Here is a 22172-nt window from a genome sequence, read left to right on the forward strand (position 1 = left end):
CGCTAAAAATTTGATGAGCGAATCAGAGCGTTCAAGTCATAAATTTATCCAGTAGAAGTTCACAATGTACTTCACCAGAAGCTCTTCGTTTTGTAGTCGAGAGCCCTAAGTTGTTACGCCTCAGTTTTAAGAACGCAGTGACATCTAATATGTCGGAGTGTATAGTTCCCGCTCGCAATTGAAGAGTACATTGTTGTATAGCAATGGACGTCAACAAATATGCGACCGTATCGCTAAAACACATAAATATATTTGTTCCTCACTGCGTCGAAAATTAATAAACATACACTCAAAAGCTGAGACGTTTTACTTCCTAAACGTTTGCGTTACTGTGAACAGTAAATCGTGTTTTCTAGTTATGCAAATAGCTTTGTAGTCCAAACCATAGGAGAGTTTACGCATATAATCAATTCAAAATCATGATATTCAATATTATTTCATGATATTTGTTTCCAACATAGTTTTCATTGGTGTTTATTTTCTACTGACCTAGGAATTGTTTTATGAAGTGAGGTCATTTAGCAAATAAGTTTGATTTGGACACCTAATTTAGACAAATTTCTACAAAAAGCCTGTGAACTCTCTAACAGCTTCAACACCTGAATTTGACATTTTTATTGTTTTAATAGCTATACCAGTATAACAGTTTGTGTATGTCACTTTGAGATTTTGGGATGGTTTAAGATGCAAATAGAAAAGCAGGTATTTTTTCTGCAGCAAATAGACCTGGCTTTTGGTTTGTGTAGATACTCGTATATTCATAACTGGGCGAGACAGCAGTTAGGCATGATTAGGCGTGTGCTATATGAAGCTCCTGAAAAGGCCAAACTCTTAGCATATACTAGTCTTTGCAGGCCACATATTGAGTATGCCCCCACTGTGTGGGACCCTTCTACTAAGCTACTCCAACATGAACTTGAAATGGTGCAAAACAACGCACTATGTTTTATATGTAAACTGAAAGGAAGAGATAGCATCACCAAAGCTTTAGATACTTTAAATATGCAAACACTATGTGAAAGACGGAAGGTCAGTAGACAAAATCTGCTAATGCGACTCCTCTCCTCTGACCAGAATCACAACTCATTAATTACCACCTATGATGAATTAATGCAGGACCGAGTTAGTACGACTGTCACACGAGCTGCTGGAAGAGGCGATCCTCCTACTATATATGCAAGAACGTCTGTTTATCACAACAACTTTTTACCAAAGACTGTTCATGAATTTAAAAGCTGTACATCACATCAACAATAAACAATTAATTGCTAATATGGCAATAAATTACAATATTATCTAGTGTTAACAACTGCTCAACATATGAGGCGTGGCGCTTGCCGCAACCGGCTCTAGTACGTTCTATGAAGAAGATGTAAGATGTTCATTGAAATTTTATTAATTTTGTTTAACGGAAGTTAGAGGGCTTTTAGTGGCTCTGAATTATGACAAACATAGGTTCATGTAACAATTAATTGTATAGCTAAAAACAAATCTTCATGAGTACAATGTAAAATATACAAATAGTGTCGTATTGGTAGCTGTGTTATGTGTGGTTGTGGAGAACTTATGTTATACATAACTAATCTGAATTTACACACAACATCAATGTTGAATTTGCTTTGTCATATTATTCTATTTTGACTATGTTTAGTTTGTGCGCTTTTGCTTAGCTTGTTGGAACTAATTTAATTATTACTGGTTCAGGAATAGTGAAGGTGTTAAGCTGTTGTAAGCAATACTGATATTTACCAGTACAAGTTAGTTCTTTATTCTATAAGTTCAACAATTAAAATACACAAATAACAAAATTCTAAAACAATAATATTAATGACAAAACAATTAGAATAGCTAATGAAAATTACATCCTTACTCGAATGGTCATCCGTGTTTGTTTGGGTCGGTCCATGCGGCTGCGAGTTTTGATAGTCAGATGAGAGTCATGGCAGTCCTTATATGGTTCAGTAGTTGAGATAATGGTCTAGAAGAGGCTCGGCTGATGAAGGAGAATGAGGCTCCATGGGGAGGGAGGAAGACTCCCCAGCAGGCAGATGGGAAAGTGTCCAACGAGGCTATCGGGAAGAGAGAAAACCAGAGCTCAGACTAGAGCCGCTGAGTCATTGGAGCTGTTTTCTTTTATAGATGTCTGGCATGTGGGATGGCTAGCCCGTGGGTGTAGGTTTAGTATTAAGGTTCATTGCTTCATGTCAGGCATGTGAAGATATATTGTTTGCATAAGTCTTCTGCTGGTGCACGCGATGTTGACATGTAGGGTGGAGCTCGTGACCTACTCCTGGTATCTAAGTCATGTTTGACTTGAGTGGCAGATCTGTATGTGACTCATTTGACTCGGTCTCTAATGTTTCTCTGGTGGCTTTTTGAAGATGGTGGTTGGTAGGTTTAATTGCTTCGACTTCCCTTTGGCATATTCTCCATCTGGTGTTGAGACAATTTCTATGATTGATTTCTTCCATTCTGAAGTTCATAATTTTCTTTTGACGTTTCCAATTATCGAATTATTTGATTTCTTTTAGGCGTCTTGCTGCTTGTAGGTATTATATGCTTATATTGTGATCTGGCTACATTCCTTGTTGATATCTGGTCTTCGCAGTATCTCCATACAACAGCTGCGTATGTCCGTATATACATCGAATAATAAAGCACACGGGTGCAAGAAAATATTTTCTTATGAAGTGTTGATGAACATATAGGTGATGGTGATGGCTAAAGCTTTAAAGTTTAAACCAAAAAGGAAAGTTGTTCTTAGTAGGAGCTATTGACTAACCAAAGACTAGATTATTTGTATAACTGCTAAGTTATGCTCAAATGTAGGATCAATTCCATATGTTTATTTATTAGCATAGTTTGGGCCTGAATATTTATCATTTACTTCGACAGTAATTTACATCTATCGTGCATTTTATTTATTACTCTATTTTTTTAATTGTTTAAGGAATATTTTGTGCATGTCCATACTGACGGACTGGTGTGTATGTCTGACATCTCATTTATATTTATCTAATATATCTAAATAATTTTATCAGGTAATGAAATTTGAAAAACTTTTTTTGTAAATTGATGTTCCAAAGATCGAAGTAAAAATAATTACATCTGCAACAATAACCACCTGTTAGAAGGCAGTTGAATTATCTTAACTATCCAATACTAACAGCAATGCCACAGCGTTATATTTGTTCTTCGTTAGAATTATGTTACCTTGTTAAAGAATTGAAATTTCAGTGATCGGTTGAACTGATTGGTTGAACAATCACTTATTCATTTTAGTTGAAGATGAGTCGAAGTAGCTCTCCCCCATCTCCCAACACTAGATATTCAGTGCTACCTCCCGTAGCCAAGAGTGATGTTGACAGAGTGTTTTTAAGAGAGCTGCAGCAATACATGGACAATGAAATGGCACAGATAGACTCCACTGACCATAAACAGCGATACATAATACACAGCGCTGCCTTTAGCAGGGTAATTATACCTTTTCCAGTTTACTTTTTTTTTTAAAATCGCATACCTGGCTACCATGCTAATGGTGCCTAGTTGAATGAGATTCGACAAGGAAGGATGTATTTGTTACTAGTGACTAGAGAATCTTATAGGAGTCATTCCAGTTTTTTGCCTACTTCCTACCTAGACCTATAATTTCCAATTATTTATTGCTATTCTGTTGCACTGTAATTTGCTGAATTGTCTTAGGAACTCAGGTTCAAATGCTAAAGCTACCCTTCCTTTTGTAAGGTTTGAACTCCTATATCAGTTAGCAATGTGCTTAAGTTATGAATGAAAAAGTTAGGATAATATTTTTAAAGTTTAATTATCAATGGCTGCTACATCTCTATGACAACAGTAGTTTTTTTACTTCCTGAGTTAATGCAGACATGCTCTTTCTCATTTGATGAATCACATTGAACACTGCTTATGTTTCTGTTCACATGAAGCATCACATGACCATTTTTATCACATGACCAATTTCATCTCGTGACCATTTTATCGCATGACCATTTTTATCGCATGGCCATTTTTATCACATGACCAATTTATCGCATGACCATTTTAACACATGGCTATTTTTAGCACATGACTCATTTTAGCATGTGACCATTTTTATCATATAACCATTTTATGACATGACTACCTATTGTCCAATATACATGTATGTCAGTAGTGGTATAGATTGAACTTTAATCTTCATTTAAAAAAGAATGATTCCATCTCAGTAGGATTGAACCGCTAACCTTGCCTCTATGTCCATAGTTAGTACAGCTACTTCTAGTTGGAATGCTGGTATGCTTTAGCTGATAGACCATGTGCATGCGTACAAACCCCTGTTGACTCGGGTGAAGAAGGAATATGAAGATGTTGTCAATGCAATTGAGAGAGGGAAATCTGAGGCTAATTATCTTAATGATAAGATTCAATCTATAGCCCAAGAACCCAGCACTCTGAGAAACTATAGGAGACGTCATGATGAGCTAGCTAAAAGGTAGTATTTGTATTGGTCTTTTTTTTACTCAATAATTTTTTATGGAAGAAAATATTCTATCATTCTGTGTTAACTTTATGAAAATGAAACATTTCTGTGGTTTTTATTACTGCAGATGTCAACGCTACTGATAAAAATTATGTGATAATATCATTAAAATATACTATTTTTTTCTCAGATAATAAACATGCATACAATCACAAACTGAGAAGACTTACTCGTAAAAGTTTAAATTGAAGTGAAAAATAAAATTTTAATATGTAGCTATGCAAATAGCTACATAAAAATTCAAAGCGTAAAATAATTTACATTTCTCATCGGTCCAAAATCAAAGGTACTCTATGCTGTTAACTGTTTGCTTTTATCACTACTGTTTAATCTTTTCCACTTTCTACTATTTTTGGAACAGCTCTATAAATCTCAAAGTTTGTCGGTGTCTGTCTGTCCAGTTATAGCGCTTAGTATCAAGCAATGAAAAATCCGTATCGCCAAAGATTTGATCTCGGGACCTCCCGTTCACCAAGTAATAATCTAACCCAAAAGCTATGCGAGAAGCAGTGAAGTCATAGGGCGATATGTGTTGTTATGTCAGTTAAAATAGGCAATAGCTCTCTGTGTTACACAATGTCATTAAAGTTTGCTCTCACAGCTCTTATTAGTAAGTTTAGCATTATGAATAGTAGCTTACTTAAATTAGCCATTGGCAGTGCACCAGGCTAATGGCAAGTGGCAGGTAATTTAGTTGCCTGCCACTTGCTATTTTTGTTTATAAGCTGTTTTTTAATACCCGTGCAACACTGGACATTCGGCTAGTTGTCCATAAATAGATGCAACTAAGATGTTAAAAATGGCTTGGATTCAAAAAATAAAATGTTCTTCTGCAGGCATCTGAGAACTCAAGCTAGAAATCTCTCTACGACTTTTCATATTTTTATAGTTGTTAACGATTTAGAGTCTGACCGTTGCAGAATAGAGGTGATACGAGCAGACAACGACAAGCTGAAGAAGGAGCTGAGAGAACTGAAGGCAGCCAAGAAGCTTTCAATCGCCACAGAACAGCAAGCTGCGCCTGTCGAGAAACGCAAGCCTAAGACTGACTCCAGGAAGATTCCTGGTAGGCATCGCTGTTTTATTGTCACGAGTCGTTTGTATTTGAAGGATTCAAAGCTGATAAATAATGATTTCCATAAATTCATCTAGTTTTTTGTGTCAGCCAATCAGAAAATCCTTAAATCAGAAACTAGGGATATTCATATCTCTGTATGGTTATTATGAGAAGGCACCTGCTAAGATATTATGTATTTCCTCTGAATCCCAGACCCTATAGGCCTATGCTATGAAATACTTTTGAATTCTAACCAGACAGCAGCGTATAAAATTTTTAAAAATAAATCAAGAGTCTTGGAGGTTTTTCCGCGTGTTACCACATGACACTTCTAAATTCATCATGATACCTTTCATTTGTTAGGCCTAGAGTGAACTACCTTCATGCTTGTCAATTATTATACAATAAGGCACAAAACACTTTGATGTTGGATTATTCTGTGAATAGAAGCGCCTGGTAATAATTGTCAAATACACTTTTTGCTATTCAAAGCATAACTTTATACTATTAGAAAGAGTGATGCTAGTGCTAGCAGGGGAATGAGTCTCTTGTCACACCTGCTACTTATTATACAGTAATATACATTGAAGGAAAGTACCTTGCGCAACCTGCCATCTTTTAACCTCTTTGAGTTGCTTGACACATTTTATTTTGTCAATGGAAGTTCCTGAGATTACCTGTCACACAACTAGTAGCCTTCAGTTGTTGGTGTCAGACCTGGTGTCAACTGTTACAAGTGTCAACAGGTATCACTCTTTTATTTATGTGGATTACTACTTAACGATGAACTTACCCAAAGCTTCAGTGAATTTTATCAGAAAATATTTCTCTATCATTTGCTATTGTTTGGGATATTTTAGGCTGTCTGATTGCTCTTGGTCTCAGTTAAAACACTCAGATCAAGCGAAAGCACGATTATGACATCTATAGTTGCAAAGAGACCAACAGAATAGAGGCGTGTAACTTGAGCTCAGTAGCCGATATCAAATAGTGACGTAATTTCGCACGTATTTTTTTAGTGTTTAATTCGCCATGAAGTTGTGACGATTTTATTCTTACAATATCCTGGCGGTCAAATCACCTCAAGCATCAAAAACAATCTTAAATGATAGAAAAATATCAAAACCTTTTGATAAAATCTACTAAAATCTTATGTATTCTCATCTTTAACAGCGGTTTCCTTTTTTCTATTCCTTACTAATCTCTGTGCTGAATGATTCTCTAGTGAAGAAGAAATCTATTAAATCCAAGTTTGTCGCAGGTAGTATTACTACTCTATACTCCCATGAGTTACACTACCTACTCTTTTACTCATTTAGACTAACTGCTCAGCTTCTGTCATAGGCCAGCTCTCTGTTATCATTTGTTGTCACTGCCATAACAATGCTATGCAAGCAAACACCTGCTATCGGATGCCACTTTCAGTGTGACAATGAACACCAGGTTACAACAGTTACTTTTAAATTCTTTTTAATCACCTCTTTATATTCCCCACCCCCCTGTTATAACAAATAGCCAGTCATATACTTTACTAGCATTTATATTCTATCTGCTTTCCTGGTTACTTTATTGACTTAGTGTAGAGTGTGATAGTTTATTGTGAAGTTTTAGGAAATATTGCTTCAAAATTATTTGCCGTCGCTATGTTGTTTTTGTAGTTTAAAATAAACTATAGGGCATTGAAAAATTTAATCAAGTTGATAATGGAACTATTCTAACATTAGTATAGAAACAAATTTTAACGCAATATCAAAATATATTAAATTTTTGTAATTTATAATTTATTATATACTCTAAAGTTTGAATGTTTTAGTAGCAAATTGAGTGAATAAACTATGACATTAAAGTTATAATATCAAAATATATTATATTTTTATATTGTTTCTGAAAATTAAAACAAATGATATTATTTTCAAGTTTCTCTGATTGTAATTTGGCCCAATTCACTGTGAAAAATTCCACACAGGATGGTTTTTCCCATCATATTTTCATCAAATGACAATACGTATACATCGATGAGATTTTGTAGATGTGTTTGTTATAGATCTATGTTTTTCATTGCTTCATTGGCTTATGTAGCTCTATGTGTTATGCTCAGTTTTACCATTTAGTTTTTTCTATTGTGTAACACTGGTTGTCAATCACCTGACCCCAATTGTCATTCATAATAGTGCCTGGTCATTTGGCGCTGGCTTTCAGTTGTTCACACTAACTAGTAGACACATGTAACTACCTGTTAGTTGTTTGCAATAGCAGTTAGGCATGTGACACCACTGCCTGTCAGTTGTTTGCAATAGCTGTTAGGCATGTGACACTGCCTGTCAGTTGTTTGCAATGGCTGGTAGACACATGTAACTAACTACCTGTCAGTTATTTACGATAGCTGTTAGGCATGTGACACTGCCTGTCAGTTGTTTACGATAGCTGTTAGGCATGTGACACTGCCTGTCAGTTGTTGGCAATGGCTGGTAGACACATGTAACTAACTACCTGTCAGTTATTTACGATAGCTGTTAGGCATGTGACACTGCCTGTCAGTTGTTTGCAATAGCTGTTAGGCGTGTGACACTGCCTGTCAGTTGTTGGCAATAGCTGTTAGGCATGTGACACTGCCTGTCAGTTGTTTGCAATGGCTGGTAGACACATGTAACTAACTACCTGTCAGTTATTTACGATAGCTGTTAGGCATGTGACACTGCCTGTCAGTTGTTTGCAATAACTGGTAAACACATGAAACAACCTGTCAGTTGTTTACAATAGCTGTTAGGCATGTGACACTGCCTGTCAGTTGTTTATAATAGCTGTTAGGCATGTGACACTGCCTGTCAGTTGTTTATAATAGCTGTTAGGCATGTGACACTGCCTGTCAGTTGTTTATAATAGCTGTTAGGCATGTGACACTGCCTGTCAGCTATCAGTAAAAGCTATTCATTTAGTGCTGTTTTCTATCCAAATCGTATTTTGAGTCAATTGTGGCTTCGTATTAGTTGAGCCAACTGTTAGACCATTTATGATCCTGTTTCAGGATTGACACTGGAAGAGAGTACTCACATACCAACTCTCCAGAGAGAGCTAAACAAGGTTGAAAATAACATTAAAGAATTATCCCTTAGCAAAAAATCTAAGTTTTCAGATAAGCAGCACAAGGAAGATCTCAAGGTAAGGCTATGGACAAGTGTCACACACTATGACACACAGTAAACTGACAGTCCCTGACTCTCAGATCAGTTGTAATGCACTGGTGACAGATGTATGACATGTGGCGGCAGGTGTATGACATGTGGTGACAGAATAGTCGGACTAATAGCGTTTAAGGCTTTGAGGTTTCTCCATTAAAAGAGGTACATTTTCCAAGCAGTTTTTGGTCTATCACTGACCCTATTGTTGTAGCGGATCACTCAGTGCACTGCACGCAGGTAAATGACACGCAGGTAAATGAAACTATATGAAACCAATGAATATTAGGCAAGGATCGTTGTGTTTTAAGAATGAAATAAGTTTATCCTTTAAAACCATTTGTATCCTGATAACAAATTTATCCTGATAACAAGTTTATCCTGATTAAAACTTGCAGCTTTCAAAATCTCTTCTAAATCACAATTACTATTTTAAAGATTACGAAGTTGGTATTAATAGAAATTCTGTTTTTACTGTCAAAATAGGAGAGATTTGAGAAAGTTATTAAGCCAGGTGATGATCTAAATAAATTTAATAAATAATCATTAAATGTATAATTCTAATAATAATAATATAATTATAATAATATAATTATAATCATTAAATAAATTCAAGCTTGTAATATTTGGTAGTTGCCTTTTCAACAAAGAAAGAACAACTCTGATGACACCGCTCATTGTCCGTGTAAATAATTAGCTCTGCCTGTTTCGCTATCAGTTTTTTCGAAAATGAAATTGCAACCTGACTCAATAACCTACTACTTCTTGCAGGAAAAGCTGACTCGTAAAGTCGGCGAAAGGGATTTGCTGCAGCAAAGGAACTCTTGGCTGATTGCCAAACAGAAAAGGCTCAAGGTTTGTACAAGCACCTGCAGGCTGTATGAGCACCTGCTATACAATGTCTTTTGTAGATGCCATCAGTTGTTCAATTTTAAAGCTGTTTAATCTTAACGAGATTTGGTTATTTTGACCTTATAAATTAACAAAATAATTAAGTAAAAAAGGTAGAAACAACTGCGGGGAGTTGTTCACTCTACATAAATATTTCTAATTGCTCAAATGAGCGTCAGTTTAGAAAGCCTAATCATTAATATAAGAAGCACCAGTTTTAGTATCTACATTAGCAATGAGTTTATATGTTCTCATGACACTCTTATGCAGGTGGCTCACGATGCTGCCATGTCATATATGAACAGCAAGGAGCCGCAGTACAAGACTATTGCTGATGTCATAATTATGGTTCTGTCCAAAAGCAAGACAGTTCCTGGTGAGTGCTTAGGTAGCTGGTGATTACTTGCAATACTTTGGATTGTGTGTTTAGGTTTGATTAACATAGATGGATGCAGAGACATGCTGAATTTTACCACACTGGATTTTAAGATTTGTCTCCCCTGCAATGTGTGAACAAGAAGTTGTTTGGCTACTTCCATGAAGTAACCATGATTTCTCACTTCGCAGTAATATGTTCATTTCTTGTCTTTGTTCCTACTTGTAAACATGTTACTGAGTAGTCTTTCTGTGTTCTGCACAAGGTTTACGATTGTTTCATCAGAGTGAAAACCTTATCTTACTGACCAGACCACAGCCAAACATTATAGAACATCGCCGCGATAAACGGTTTTTACTGGGAACATTTTTGCTTTGGTTTTTAAAACACTCATACTTGGTGCATGGATGTAGTGGGTTTTCTCTGCTTGGTTTTGCTTTATCTCATTCCGATTAATTTCACTGCCTTGCTCAATATTTAGTATTTTGTTCCACTTAAATCTTTGTCACTAATAATTTGAATTAATAATCCTGTAACTCCATGACAAAGTAAAGAGGTTGATTGGATTTGACTCTCTACTTTTTTGGTGATTATGGTAACATCATCCTGCATTCATTTCATAACATTATTTCAATGCAAAGGATTAAACCATAACACACTTAGTGTTGTTGTTGTGCTTTAAGTTAAATGAGATTATCATGAACACTTGTACATGTACATACTGTGCAGCTGTCTTAGTTGCCTAGAAAGTCTGCAAACAACAGGCTGGTATTCAATTTTCAGAAGAGCCACCGACGGTAACAGGAATAGTATCCAACCTTAAATTGCTCTCTGCTGCTGGGCATGTCTCCAGTTTTTGAAGTTTTTCGCTGCTAGGCTCAGGCATGTCCGATCAAGATCACCAAATGTTCTTTTCAAAAACACACACAGCCTCTGCTTGCAGTAAGCCAAGCAGAGGTCATACTAAATCTTCAAGGGGTTGCTGACATGCATACCGGCAGTCTGACTATATCTTTAATTACATGGTCTATGGTTTGGTTATTGTAAAGAGGACGGGTGAAGTATTAATTTTGTGTGAAGGTAGTTTGCACAGTTGTGAGATGATAGATTTTGATTATCAAAGCACTAAAATTTGAACCACTTTCGTAAGATCCTCAGAATGCGTGTCTACTTTTACAGTGGAAAACCAGACATTTATAATAGGTGGAGATAAGCACTTGACCTCCAGCCACATCGAAGATGATGACCCGAGCAAGGAGAAAGAGGCTGAGATGATACTGGAGTACATCGAGAGGTTCAATGAACTCTTTGAAGACGGCAAATATGAAGAGGCTGCAATTCACGCTTCGAATAGTCCAAAGGGAATTTTAAGGACGATGGAGACGATGTCAAGGTTCAAATGTAAGTCATCGGCCAACCGTCGGGTAAAAGGGTTGCAATTCGAGACCTGAGGGTGTAGAAAGCATTATCTTTTCAAACTGTGCAACATATGGGAAGTTGTCTACTCCTAAGTAGGATATATAAGTAATACAATTTAAAACTCGATTGTTTATGATAGCCACATGACGCCAATAAAATCAGCACCGAACTCAGCATGCTGATGTTTGTCCCAGGAGCTTTTTTGTCTTGCTTATCTTAATGGCCAATTATATTAACAGCGGGTCTATTTCTTGCATTTTTACACTTGCCAGTCATGATAAAAAGGCAGAAATAATATAATTGATGTTGTTCAAAGTTGCGGCAACTCAAACTCACTCCAGTTGCGGTACTATTGGCTAATATTTCTCCAGTTAGAGTATTCATGGCTGATAACACTCTCGTTAGATTACTATTGAAATTGGTATGAATAAGAGTAGGGAAAGTGCTGAAAGGATTAATTGTGCTGCCACAGTGCATCATCAGGTGAGACAGTAGTGTGGGCGTGGCTAGTTGATAAAGAAACCTGAATGGTGAATCTGCACAAAGTTGTAGTAGATTTTATTAGAAAGTATGAGTATTATTCTATCATTTGTAATTGTTGTTGATGTTTGAGGTGGTCTGACTGCCAGGATGTTTCAAGATTAAAATCAATAAATTTTGATTGCGGTTAAAATGCTCAGATCGGAAGTGTGACAATATCTATAGTCTCAAAGAGACCAACAGAATAGAGACACGTAACACTGCAACTTGAGCACAATAGTCTATATCTGCTACAGCAACGATCACAATTAATAATGTCATTTTACACGTATTTTTCTTCTGAGCGTTGTAACCGCGGTAGTTTTTTTGTCTTTAAAAATAAATAGGCTCAAGTGTAAGAAGAGGTGTGTCACGAGCTGCGTGTAAACAAGCATAAGTTTACCATGGCAAGCTTCCTAGAGTGATGTCATACTTGGCCCTCACTAAACGTCAGAAACTGTACTTGTGATCTTTTGTAACTATTTATGACACAGCACTGGCAGCCATTAGTCTGAATATAGCTTTAGCCATTATTCTAACTATTCCAGTTATTTCACTTTTTGTAGGTGTAAATGCTAACAGAGAAGGCCGCTCTCCCTGGCTAGCTTTTTGCGATGCTATAATGTCTTCTGTCTTGGCTCTCGGAGTGAAGCCAAGTGACACTATGTCTCTCGAGTGTGTCAGCTGCGCTCTCAGCGAAAATAGACTTGACCTACTTTCTCATTGGATAGCTCAAGACAGGTGAGAAACATCTCTAAGTCCGTCTCGACTTTGCTCAATGAATAATAAATTTTGGGTTCAGTTTTAGAAAAGTTGATTGTGCACCTAATTTTCTTACATTTTTAAATTCTATTATAAATTTTACATTTTTAAAATGTAAAGTCAGGAGCATTAAAAGAGCTACTTGCATTTATCTAAAGAATGTATAAATTGCTTGAAGATGTCATTGGTGCAACAATTGACCTTTTCATACAAGGACAACATCAATAAGTCAAGTTTTCATGTCAATATGTATATAGATTAGTTGGGGCAGCAAGCGTTTCTTCAGGTTGATAACAAGACTAGTCTGCTTTTAATAGATAAAGAGATAAAATTTACAATGATTACATGGAAGAGTGTATACAAAAAAGGTTACCGTTGTTTTGTTGCAATGTTTTGATGAACCGGTAATAAGAAAGACTATATCGCTCAATCCTCCTTCTGGCGTAGCACGGAAGTGATAGTAGCACGCAAAGTGATGCCATTAATCAAACTGTTAAATTCACTCTTTAAGTCATTTTATGAAACGATCATTCAACGAAATGCCAAAAGTTACTAATTGCCAACACAATTCGGTCTGTTGCTTTTCTAGGTTAGCATGTGACCTTGATAAGGTATAGCAAGAGTTTGGCTTTACAAGATTAATAGAGTGGGATGAAAATGAAACTGTTGAAATGCTTTTTGAATTCTCACTCGTGCTGCATTTTATCAATGGTTTTAAAATGTTGATTTTCAAATTATATTAATTGATCACAGCTATTATACCAAATTAAAAACCAGCAATGCTTTGAAAATACAATATTTTAAAACTAATAAAGGTCAAAGTTCACTGCAGCTAAATTATTCTATAAATACTTATTTAACTTTCATGACTTGGCTCCAAATGTTATAAAAGTAAAGCTGGTGGAGTACTTGTGGGAGGGGGGGTGACTTGGGTACTACCGGTGCTCACTCATCTGTATGATGCCAAAACTGTGTCTGTTTTTCTGCAAACTGTCAGCAGGGCTGTCCTGTTGCTATCTTCAAACTATCAGACAGTCCCTTTTGCTTTATGTTTGTATTTTCTATGTTTCACCCATAAATCACTAACATCTCACTTACAGGCACCTTCTCTTTATTGTTATGTTAGGTTGCCAGTGTACCTTTTATATAATTTCTAGTTGTACTAGTTACTAGTTGTACTAGCTGCTAGTTGTACTAGTTACTAGTTGTACTAGTTACTAGCTGTACTAGTTACTAGTTGTACTAGTGACTAGTTGTACTAGCTACTAGTTGTACTAGTTTAGTTACTAGTTGTACTAGCTGCCAGTTGTACTAGTTACTAGTTGTACTAGCTACTAGCTGTACTAGTTGTACTAGCTACTAGTTGTACTAGCTACTAGTTGTACTAGCTGCTAGTTGTACTAGTTACTAGTTGTACTAGCTGCTAGCTGTACTAGTTACTAGTTGTACTAGTTACTAGTTGTACTAGCTACTAGTTGTACTAGTTTAGTTACTAGTTGTACTAGCTGCCAGTTGTACTAGTTACTAGTTGTACTAGTTACTAGCTGTACTAGTTACTAGTTGTACTAGCTACTAGTTGTACTAGTTACTAGTTGTACTAGCTACTAGTTGTACTAGCTGCTAGTTGTACTAGCCAGTCATGGACGCTACTGATTATTCAGGTTGACTGTGACAGAGAAATTGGGAGACATGATCTCTGACCATTGTAAGGGGAGAAACAGGACATACCTCGACATGGCAGAGACCATATACCGTCACTGTCTCGCTCACAACAAGGTTGTCAATGTTATGGTGCGTCAAGGAATGTACCGGAGGGCCATAGACTACGCCACGGAGAAGGGATTTACTGCGGCTGACTACATGCAACTCTTGACTACCCATCCCAGCTATCAGTTAGGTTACGCTATTTCAGAGATGAAGGATGAGTCAGGCATGAGGCTTATTCCCGCTGGCACTGTCACAAGGTTGGGGTGTATGCGATACCTTATGGTAATGCGTGTAGCTTTTTAGTTTCTCGCTATATGCCTCAGCTAGGGGCATCGGTAAGCAAAATTATAGTAAGGTCTTTAACCAGTGAAAATCAAATGTGCATTTCCAAGGCTATCTCTACACTTGCTTACGTGGTGGAGGATATAAGAACCACATCTATATGGTTGTAATGGTACTTTTTTCAAGCTGTGTTAAGTCTCAATGCGCTATTAGGCTACCTTCAGAGACCCCTTCTACCCACCCTCATTACCATAAGAGTTTGCCATAAGACTATTTAATGATTATTTAGTTTTTTGTTACAACTGTTAAACACAGCTTAACCTTAAACTCAAACAAAGATATAGAAGCGTGACCTTTGGCCGACCATCAAGTCATAATGCTTAACAAGGAGGTTTATTGCTGACATGACCAACTTTTATAATAAACTAGCGGATTGTCCGGCCTTGCGCGAATATTAAAAATCAGCTTATAAACAGTTGCAGGTAATGTAGTTGCTTGCCATCAGTCTGGCACATTGCCAATGGCTAATTTGAGTAAGCTAGTATTGCTAAACTTACTAATAAGAGCCGTGAGAGCAAGCATAAAGTTATGTTGCACATGTGCTCCGGTATTCACAAGAGCGGTATGCATATTTTTACCCACATAGCGATATATATGGCCCAATAAATCTGTTGATCTTGTGTAGCTCATTGGTTTAGCATATTGTCTCGTGAATGAGAGGTTCCGAGATCGACTTTTGTGCAATATGGATTTTTCATTCTAAGATTTTAATAGCTGGACAAACCAAATCACAGACAAACAAACTTTGAGATTTCTATATATAGATTAGATCTTATTTTTCTTGTTTCCTCGTCGTAAATTCAGCTTCTTGTCTCGTACCCAAGAGTACTAGTCTTCTAAGCTTTTTACAAGCCATTGATGAGTGGACAACTCCTAATCAGTTAAGATGAAGTTTTATTGTTATATTGTAAACAGCAAATAATGTAATTTTCTTTTTGGGAGTTGTCTATCCTTGACTAGCTGACAAGTTTTCTGTGACATTTATAAAACAGGTTGGATGTTCCTGTGAGGCAGTGAAATAAATATTCTCGTCATGGGGTTTCTTTGACTTTGTGGGTTATCAAAGTTCTTCCCGTTGAAAAAATAGTTCTTTTGACTTTTTAACTTTTTACAGAGGACTCATATCCGCTGACTCCCACGATATCGCCATGCAGATTCTACAAAAGCTTTTCCTGAAGGGTCCTGAAGAAACAGGAAGTGAGAATAACGGTTTAAAGATGGCTGTCTACAATGACCATGTGACGAGCATTAGCCAATGGCATGATATTGTCGGAGTCGCACAACAGTATGGCTATGAAGAGGTAGCAAAGTGATTTATGGAAATTACTTTGCATTTCTTGAAACAGAAAACCTTGGCTAATCTTAATTTTCTGCTCAGAACTCAAGGAGTTGTATATTGAAGTCAGCGGAAGTTACAGGCACCTGCGGAAGCCTTCAAAACCCAGTGTTCATGTCAGCAATTTTATCATCAACTGTCTTTATTATTTTGCCATACATGAGTACCTGTTGAAGCCACTCGCAGGTCCCAACAATAATAAAACTACAAAAACTAATTGACAAAAAATCAAAAACAATTCTTGAAAATGAAATTATGATGATTTTCTTTGGGAAATCCTCTAGCACCTGATTGGCTAGAGGGAAGTCAGACTTTTGCAAGTGGCCGGCCTCACTAGTGCAATTTAAGGCATGTTGGTGTGTTAGACCACCCTACCATTAGCAGTCGGTTGTATGTTGGCCTATGTTGGAGTTGCTAAACAAGCAGTACTGGGCGAAGGTAGCCATAGATCTACTCTGCTGGAGTTGCCTAACTAACATCTCTGTTTGCAAGTAGCCATAGATCTACTCTTTGTTTGAGTTGCCTAACTAACAATTCTGATTTCAGGTAGCCATAGATCTACTCGCTGCAGTTACTGTACAGAAAATAATCAAAGTTGCACGGGAACCAAGTGGTTTGAGTGAAAAATCAACTTCCGAGCTGAACTTTTCTTCTGCGACTTCATCTCGAGCGCGACAGGAAACAGGCACCACTAGACAAGCGAGCAGCATCACAGAACAGACAGAATAAAATAACAGCTTATAGAAGAAACGAAGAATGCTTCTCACTAGAACTTGTCATCTTGGTGAAAAAATTTAGACACGTTCATCCTGTTTTTACTAGTAAAGTTTCTTGCACCTTTGTTTTAGCAGACAGATTTGTTAACCATTCCGTCCTCTATCCCGATAGCTCATAATTGTTCATCTGTTTATTTTTCAGTCTATTTTTATTGAAATGTTTCAATTTAACCGACACTTTACTGACCATTTTGATTTTGTCTTATAATGCTGCTCTTTATTTTATTGCAAGTCTTGCAAAACATTCACAATCTGATGATTATATTTATGGTAAATATCAATATAAATGAACTGATATGTTTCAAGGAGCAGCTCGTAGCACCCTGTAGCAGCTCATAGTCCTAGAGTTAATAGGGAGTTAGTATCTCATGGCTGTCAATAACCATACAAGATCTATGGGCTAGGTTACAACTTGAATGGTGTATCAAGTGAATTATTTATTATAGAAAGTTCAACATACTTAGTTTAGCATTCGTTACTCGTTAATAAGTCCACAATAATACTGTACAGGTCACATTAGACAAAGACATTCTTGTTCAAAACGAGCCTCTAGTCGTACCTTCGTGTGGAGTTGCATCGCTCAGTCCACTGAACCAAACGCAAAACAAATTATTTGCTCAAAAAATAGCATGGTCTTTTCACTACAATAGCCTACTTCTCCAACTTTGGACGACGGGGATAATGATGTTTACCGACTGGCTCACTGAGGTTGAAAGCGCCATTTCTTTGTTTTGCTCATGGATATATTCGAGAGAGGAAAATTATAAGCCTGTTATCTCATTGTTCTAATAATCAAAGCAGATGTATGATCAAGCTATCTTATGTATCTGTCGTATTTTATAGCATTGTACTGAGTGTAGTATTTATATTCTTTTTTCCCATAATTTTACGGGCTGTTCTACAGTCGGCTGCACAAACAAGTACCGCTCAGTTGGTTGCATTGCCTAAGTTAGCATGTAGTAAGCTATTACAAGTCTTTTTTTGAAAGCATTTCTATTTGCATTGACTAAATTTTATTTGATAACAGGGTTGGGTGCAAGCATTTAACTTCATTGGTAATCACGTTTTTATTAGTCTGAACTCGCTATATGAGACTTTCACGTCAGTTAACGTACACCTTGAATCTCAACTTTTGTAACCACTTATCATTTCACTTGTTAATTATTAATTTATTTAGATAATTAATGCCTCGAGAAAAATTGTGATATTGTAGGATTCTGCTATGCACTAATTATTTTAGTAACTCGATGAGTTTATAATACTGCAGGTTCTTCGTACAAGTGGTTTTAAACCCGAATGAGTAATAGCTCTCATGCACAACTGTAATTGTTGCAAGGCGACTGGTGAATGAGTGGGGTTCTTTATCACGCAAGCTCTATAAGCATGAAAAGACAGAATAATTAGATACAATTCATTGCAATCAAGTGTAATGCTGAAATGAGTTTACAAATGATAAATTATACTCATACAATTACACTTGTAAATGTAAAAATGTCAAGATATATAAGTACACACCAAGTTGCACAGAGGTAAGTTTATGTTACCACACTGTTCTTAATGATCATTAAGAACGGAATTCTCAGTCTTGTAGTTTTGAAGCTCGTAGTCCGTGCTCCTAACTCTGTCTGTTTGTTCTCCCCTTACCACTGGAGCACCTTTGCTTATATAGTAAGGGCTGGGTGTTAATCCATGGGCTTTCCACACAAGCTGATGTTTGAATTACAAGGCTAATCTGACAATAGCTGAACACTTATGGTAATTGAAGCAGCTTAGCTTTGTAACTCCATCACAATACGAAAGCAAAAACATAGTATCAAAACTTGGCCATTTATCATCCTTAAATGCAAACTAAGTATTTGCTAAGTTCATTAATGATAAAATTATGATTTTTATGTCATCACATGAAGGATCTGATCATTAGAACAGACAAGCAGAATTTAAAATTGGGCCAATAGCAGTTTCACAATACAAAATATAAAATATATAAAAATACAAAATTTCACAATACAAAATAAAAAATGTCTGCTGACATTTTTTAGCGTTTTTTATTGCTTCGGTTTGTTATAATGGGTTTTTTTGCCACCCAATTTAAATAGGCGTTCCATTTTGTGGAAATTGTGCCTTTTTGTCCTATTTGTAGTTTAAAATCTCTTTCCATTAGGCATATAAGAGAATTCCTTTTTGACCTACGAATGTAGACAATATTAAACATGAAATTAGGAGGTTTATTGATCAGTAAGAATTTTTGTTATTTATTGCAAAGAGCTTCTACATGCATTTTTTGGTGATAGTTGATTTTAAAACCAACGAATTCTCATTAAATGACAGGGGATTCTGTTGCTTGAAGCATTGCCGTGGTAAGTTCTGATTTTTGGTTAATTTTAATGTTAGATTGTTTCATTGCTTTGCGTAACCCATTCTATTTAATGAATTTATAAGCATTGCTTTTATAAACAGCTGAAAATATAAAAGCTCTCATTTACCAAAACCAGCCTTTTTTTGTTTTGCATCTGGCTAAGTTGATTTGACATGTTATGTAGCAAATATAATCGATCATTCATTACCTAAAACCATAAATTCAAAAGTGAAAGGTCAAATTTTCAAAATCTCAAGGTTTTCTAATGTATTTTGAATACAGTAGACACTACTACAATCTAAATAGTTCATTCCCGGAATGTTTAAATTATAAGAACAGTAAAATACAGGTAAATTGCTTAATCTGTTCCAAGGTCGTTCCAAACTCATCTATTTTACTTTTGAAAATAAAAAAACTAAATTTTATTTTTTAATTTTCATCAAGATTGTGACCGTTATGAAAAGAAATCTTAATTGTGCATTGATAAGTACTCACTGATACCCAGCTGCAGAATGCATTGCAGTTGCAACAATCTTTTGCCTAGATATTTATGTACATGTAGTTGCATTAGCAGTGCATAGTGCAGTAGCGAACATGCCATGCAGTATAATTGTATTACGTAGTTTTACTACTGAGTGGTAGGCAGTATAATACTAATATAATATAATATTATACTAGTAATAATATAATATTATATAATATAATAAGTATACTGTTAATGTGCAGAGAGTAGTACAGGTGCAGTGGCAGTATTGCCTATTGTACAACTATATACATGACTGTATGCTGCGGAAGTGTTGCTAGTGTCCATTTCACAATGCTAAATGCTGTAGTAACCTTTGTATTACACTGAACACACCACCTTTTCATGAAAATTAATCACGAAATCAATTGTTGAGATGACTTGGTGGCAACTGCAACACAATTACGAGACACGAATGCTGCTCAAACTGGAGTATGAGCAGGCAAACAAATTGATCACAACTAGAATGTTGTTTATGGTTGCAATTGATATATACTACAGTTTTAATATATGATATTAATAACTAGAAATTCCACTGTCATACAGCCCACGACCAAAGTGATATTGGAAAAAAGAAAAGGTGCTGATGGTTGAGAAATGCAATATTAGCTGTCAAATGGCACTGCAGTGCAATAGGATAACTGCAATGGTAGCTGTAATGTACTAGGTGTGGGTGTTATTATATACAGCAAACAGCAATAATGAAAGGAAAAGATTATATGTTTATATCTCTCCCCCTGCAATAGGAGAAATGCAATATTAGAAGTAAAATGCACTGATATTATTAGAATAACCAATATTATTAATATAGTAATACAGTAAAAATAGAAAACCAATGCACAATTTTGTTTACATTTAAAAACATCATAGCTAACAATATCAAGAAGTATCAAAAAGAATATCCAAACTTAATAATAATAATACAGTAATAATAGAAAACCAATGTACAATTTTGTTTACATTTCAAAACGTCATAGCTAACAATATCAAGAAGTCTCAAGAAGAATATCCAAACTTATAATTAAATATTGTAATAATCTTGTAAGAATCATAAAAAAAATTATCGTCATTTCCTTTACTTACACTGCGTTGGACATCAGTTAGAATACCAAAGTACTCAAAAGTGTCTAAAATGTCAGTTACTTTGAAATTGGCAAAAATGAAACGATTCCAGTACTCCTACATTAATTACAGAAACCTTCGGCAATTCGACAATGCTATAGACTGGTGAAATGTGCACGTTATTTTTCGTGAAATGCGCACGACTTAATCATTCTATTCTCTGTCGCTCGGCGTTTCGATTTTCGGTCTTAACTTTGATAAAAGTGAGGCTTAGCAAGTTTTAATAACGATTTTCGGCCAAATAAATCTGTCTATTTGTGTATAATCTGATCAGATGGGTAAGTTTTCAGATAATGTCGACGGTTTACAACGACTTGGTAACATATTTAAATAAGCTTATATGTGTTTTGTATCGTTATTATATTTTAACGACTCTACAAAACAATGGTTAAATTTGTTGATGAGATTTCGTTACAAGGGTTTGTAACATTGTTGGTGAATAATTTTCATAAGTTGTGTGCACATGCATTTATCATAAAAACTCTCAAATCCCGCTCGTTTGGTCGCGGGATAATACAATACGAAGCCCCTAATTTCAACAGTTGGAATGGTGATAATGCCTGGACTCTTTATTCCAAAATGATAAGGAAGTAATACCACAAATTCATGAGGCTGCTAAACATAGCACCTGACAGTTTTGTACAATGCAGTACAGCAGTTTGAAAATCAGCAGTATCACAAGTCGCAATTGCAGTACACATGCAATTTCAAGTTGTGAAGAATGTGCATTTGCAGTATGCGTGAATTACTGGGTTTCTGCTAATGCGTCATGGAAGTAAACGCGCAGTGGATTACAGGTAATTTTCAGTAGTGCAGTTTCAGTAGCAGTAAATGTTTACTGCGCACGTATTAGCAGACTAGTGATTTATATTGCTTGATTCAAGACTACAATACTAGTAGCTTGTATCACAATGGAAATGTTATCAAAAGAGTTCAAAGTGCAGTGGAACTTCTACATATAAATGGAATTTACTCGGGACCCGCATAATTGCTGTATTAAAATAAAATCATAATGTAAATTTAATTCATTAAATGTTCCCATAAAAAACATGCTGCAATTCATTGAACTCATTTTACAAAATGTGGTTATCTCCTCGATTAATGCGTCAGATGATTAGATATCATATTAAAACAACTGTGTTTAATAAGAGAAAAAGTATAAATTCATTAATGATTAAACAATAAAAAGATACTTTTGTTTTTATTAGAGGCAGGTAGGTGGAGGTGCAGGTTTGTTTGTATCAGAGGCAGGTAGGTGGAGGTGCAGGTTTGT

General features: G+C 35.9%; 1 protein-coding gene across 2 annotated transcripts; it reads left to right on the forward strand.

Moving 5' to 3' along the window:
• The first annotated feature begins 3287 nt into the window (after positions 1-3287).
• On the forward strand, positions 3288-16933 carry LOC137401748 (clathrin heavy chain linker domain-containing protein 1-like). Of its 2 annotated transcripts, XM_068088217.1 has the most exons (12): positions 3288-3474; positions 4302-4489; positions 5458-5603; positions 6820-6855; positions 8620-8753; positions 9542-9625; positions 9932-10037; positions 11217-11438; positions 12542-12716; positions 14399-14701; positions 15901-16087; positions 16669-16933. In XM_068088217.1, exons 1-12 carry the CDS (start codon positions 3289-3291, stop codon positions 16849-16851), a joined length of 1950 nt encoding a protein of 649 aa, XP_067944318.1. In that variant the 5' UTR covers position 3288; the 3' UTR covers positions 16852-16933. The 2 variants fall into 2 exon arrangements, with proteins under 2 accessions (XP_067944318.1, XP_067944320.1); XM_068088219.1 differs by lacking the exon at positions 6820-6855.
• Positions 16934-22172: the final 5239 nt, after the last annotated feature.

This window comes from Watersipora subatra, chromosome 8, assembly GCF_963576615.1.
Source record: "Watersipora subatra chromosome 8, tzWatSuba1.1, whole genome shotgun sequence".
NCBI lineage: Eukaryota > Metazoa > Bryozoa > Gymnolaemata > Cheilostomatida > Watersiporidae > Watersipora > Watersipora subatra.

Bases quoted from the DNA above. Each gene is read 5' to 3' on its own strand.
- LOC137401748 (XM_068088217.1), top strand. From the start codon at position 3,289: ATGAGTCGAAGTAGCTCTCCCCCATCTCCCAACACTAGATATTCAGTG. The intron at 5,604-6,819 runs GTAGGCATCGCT...ATGATTCTCTAG, and splicing joins TGACTCCAGGAAGATTCCTG to TGAAGAAGAAATCTATTAAA. The intron at 6,856-8,619 runs GTAGTATTACTA...ATCCTGTTTCAG, and splicing joins TAAATCCAAGTTTGTCGCAG to GATTGACACTGGAAGAGAGT.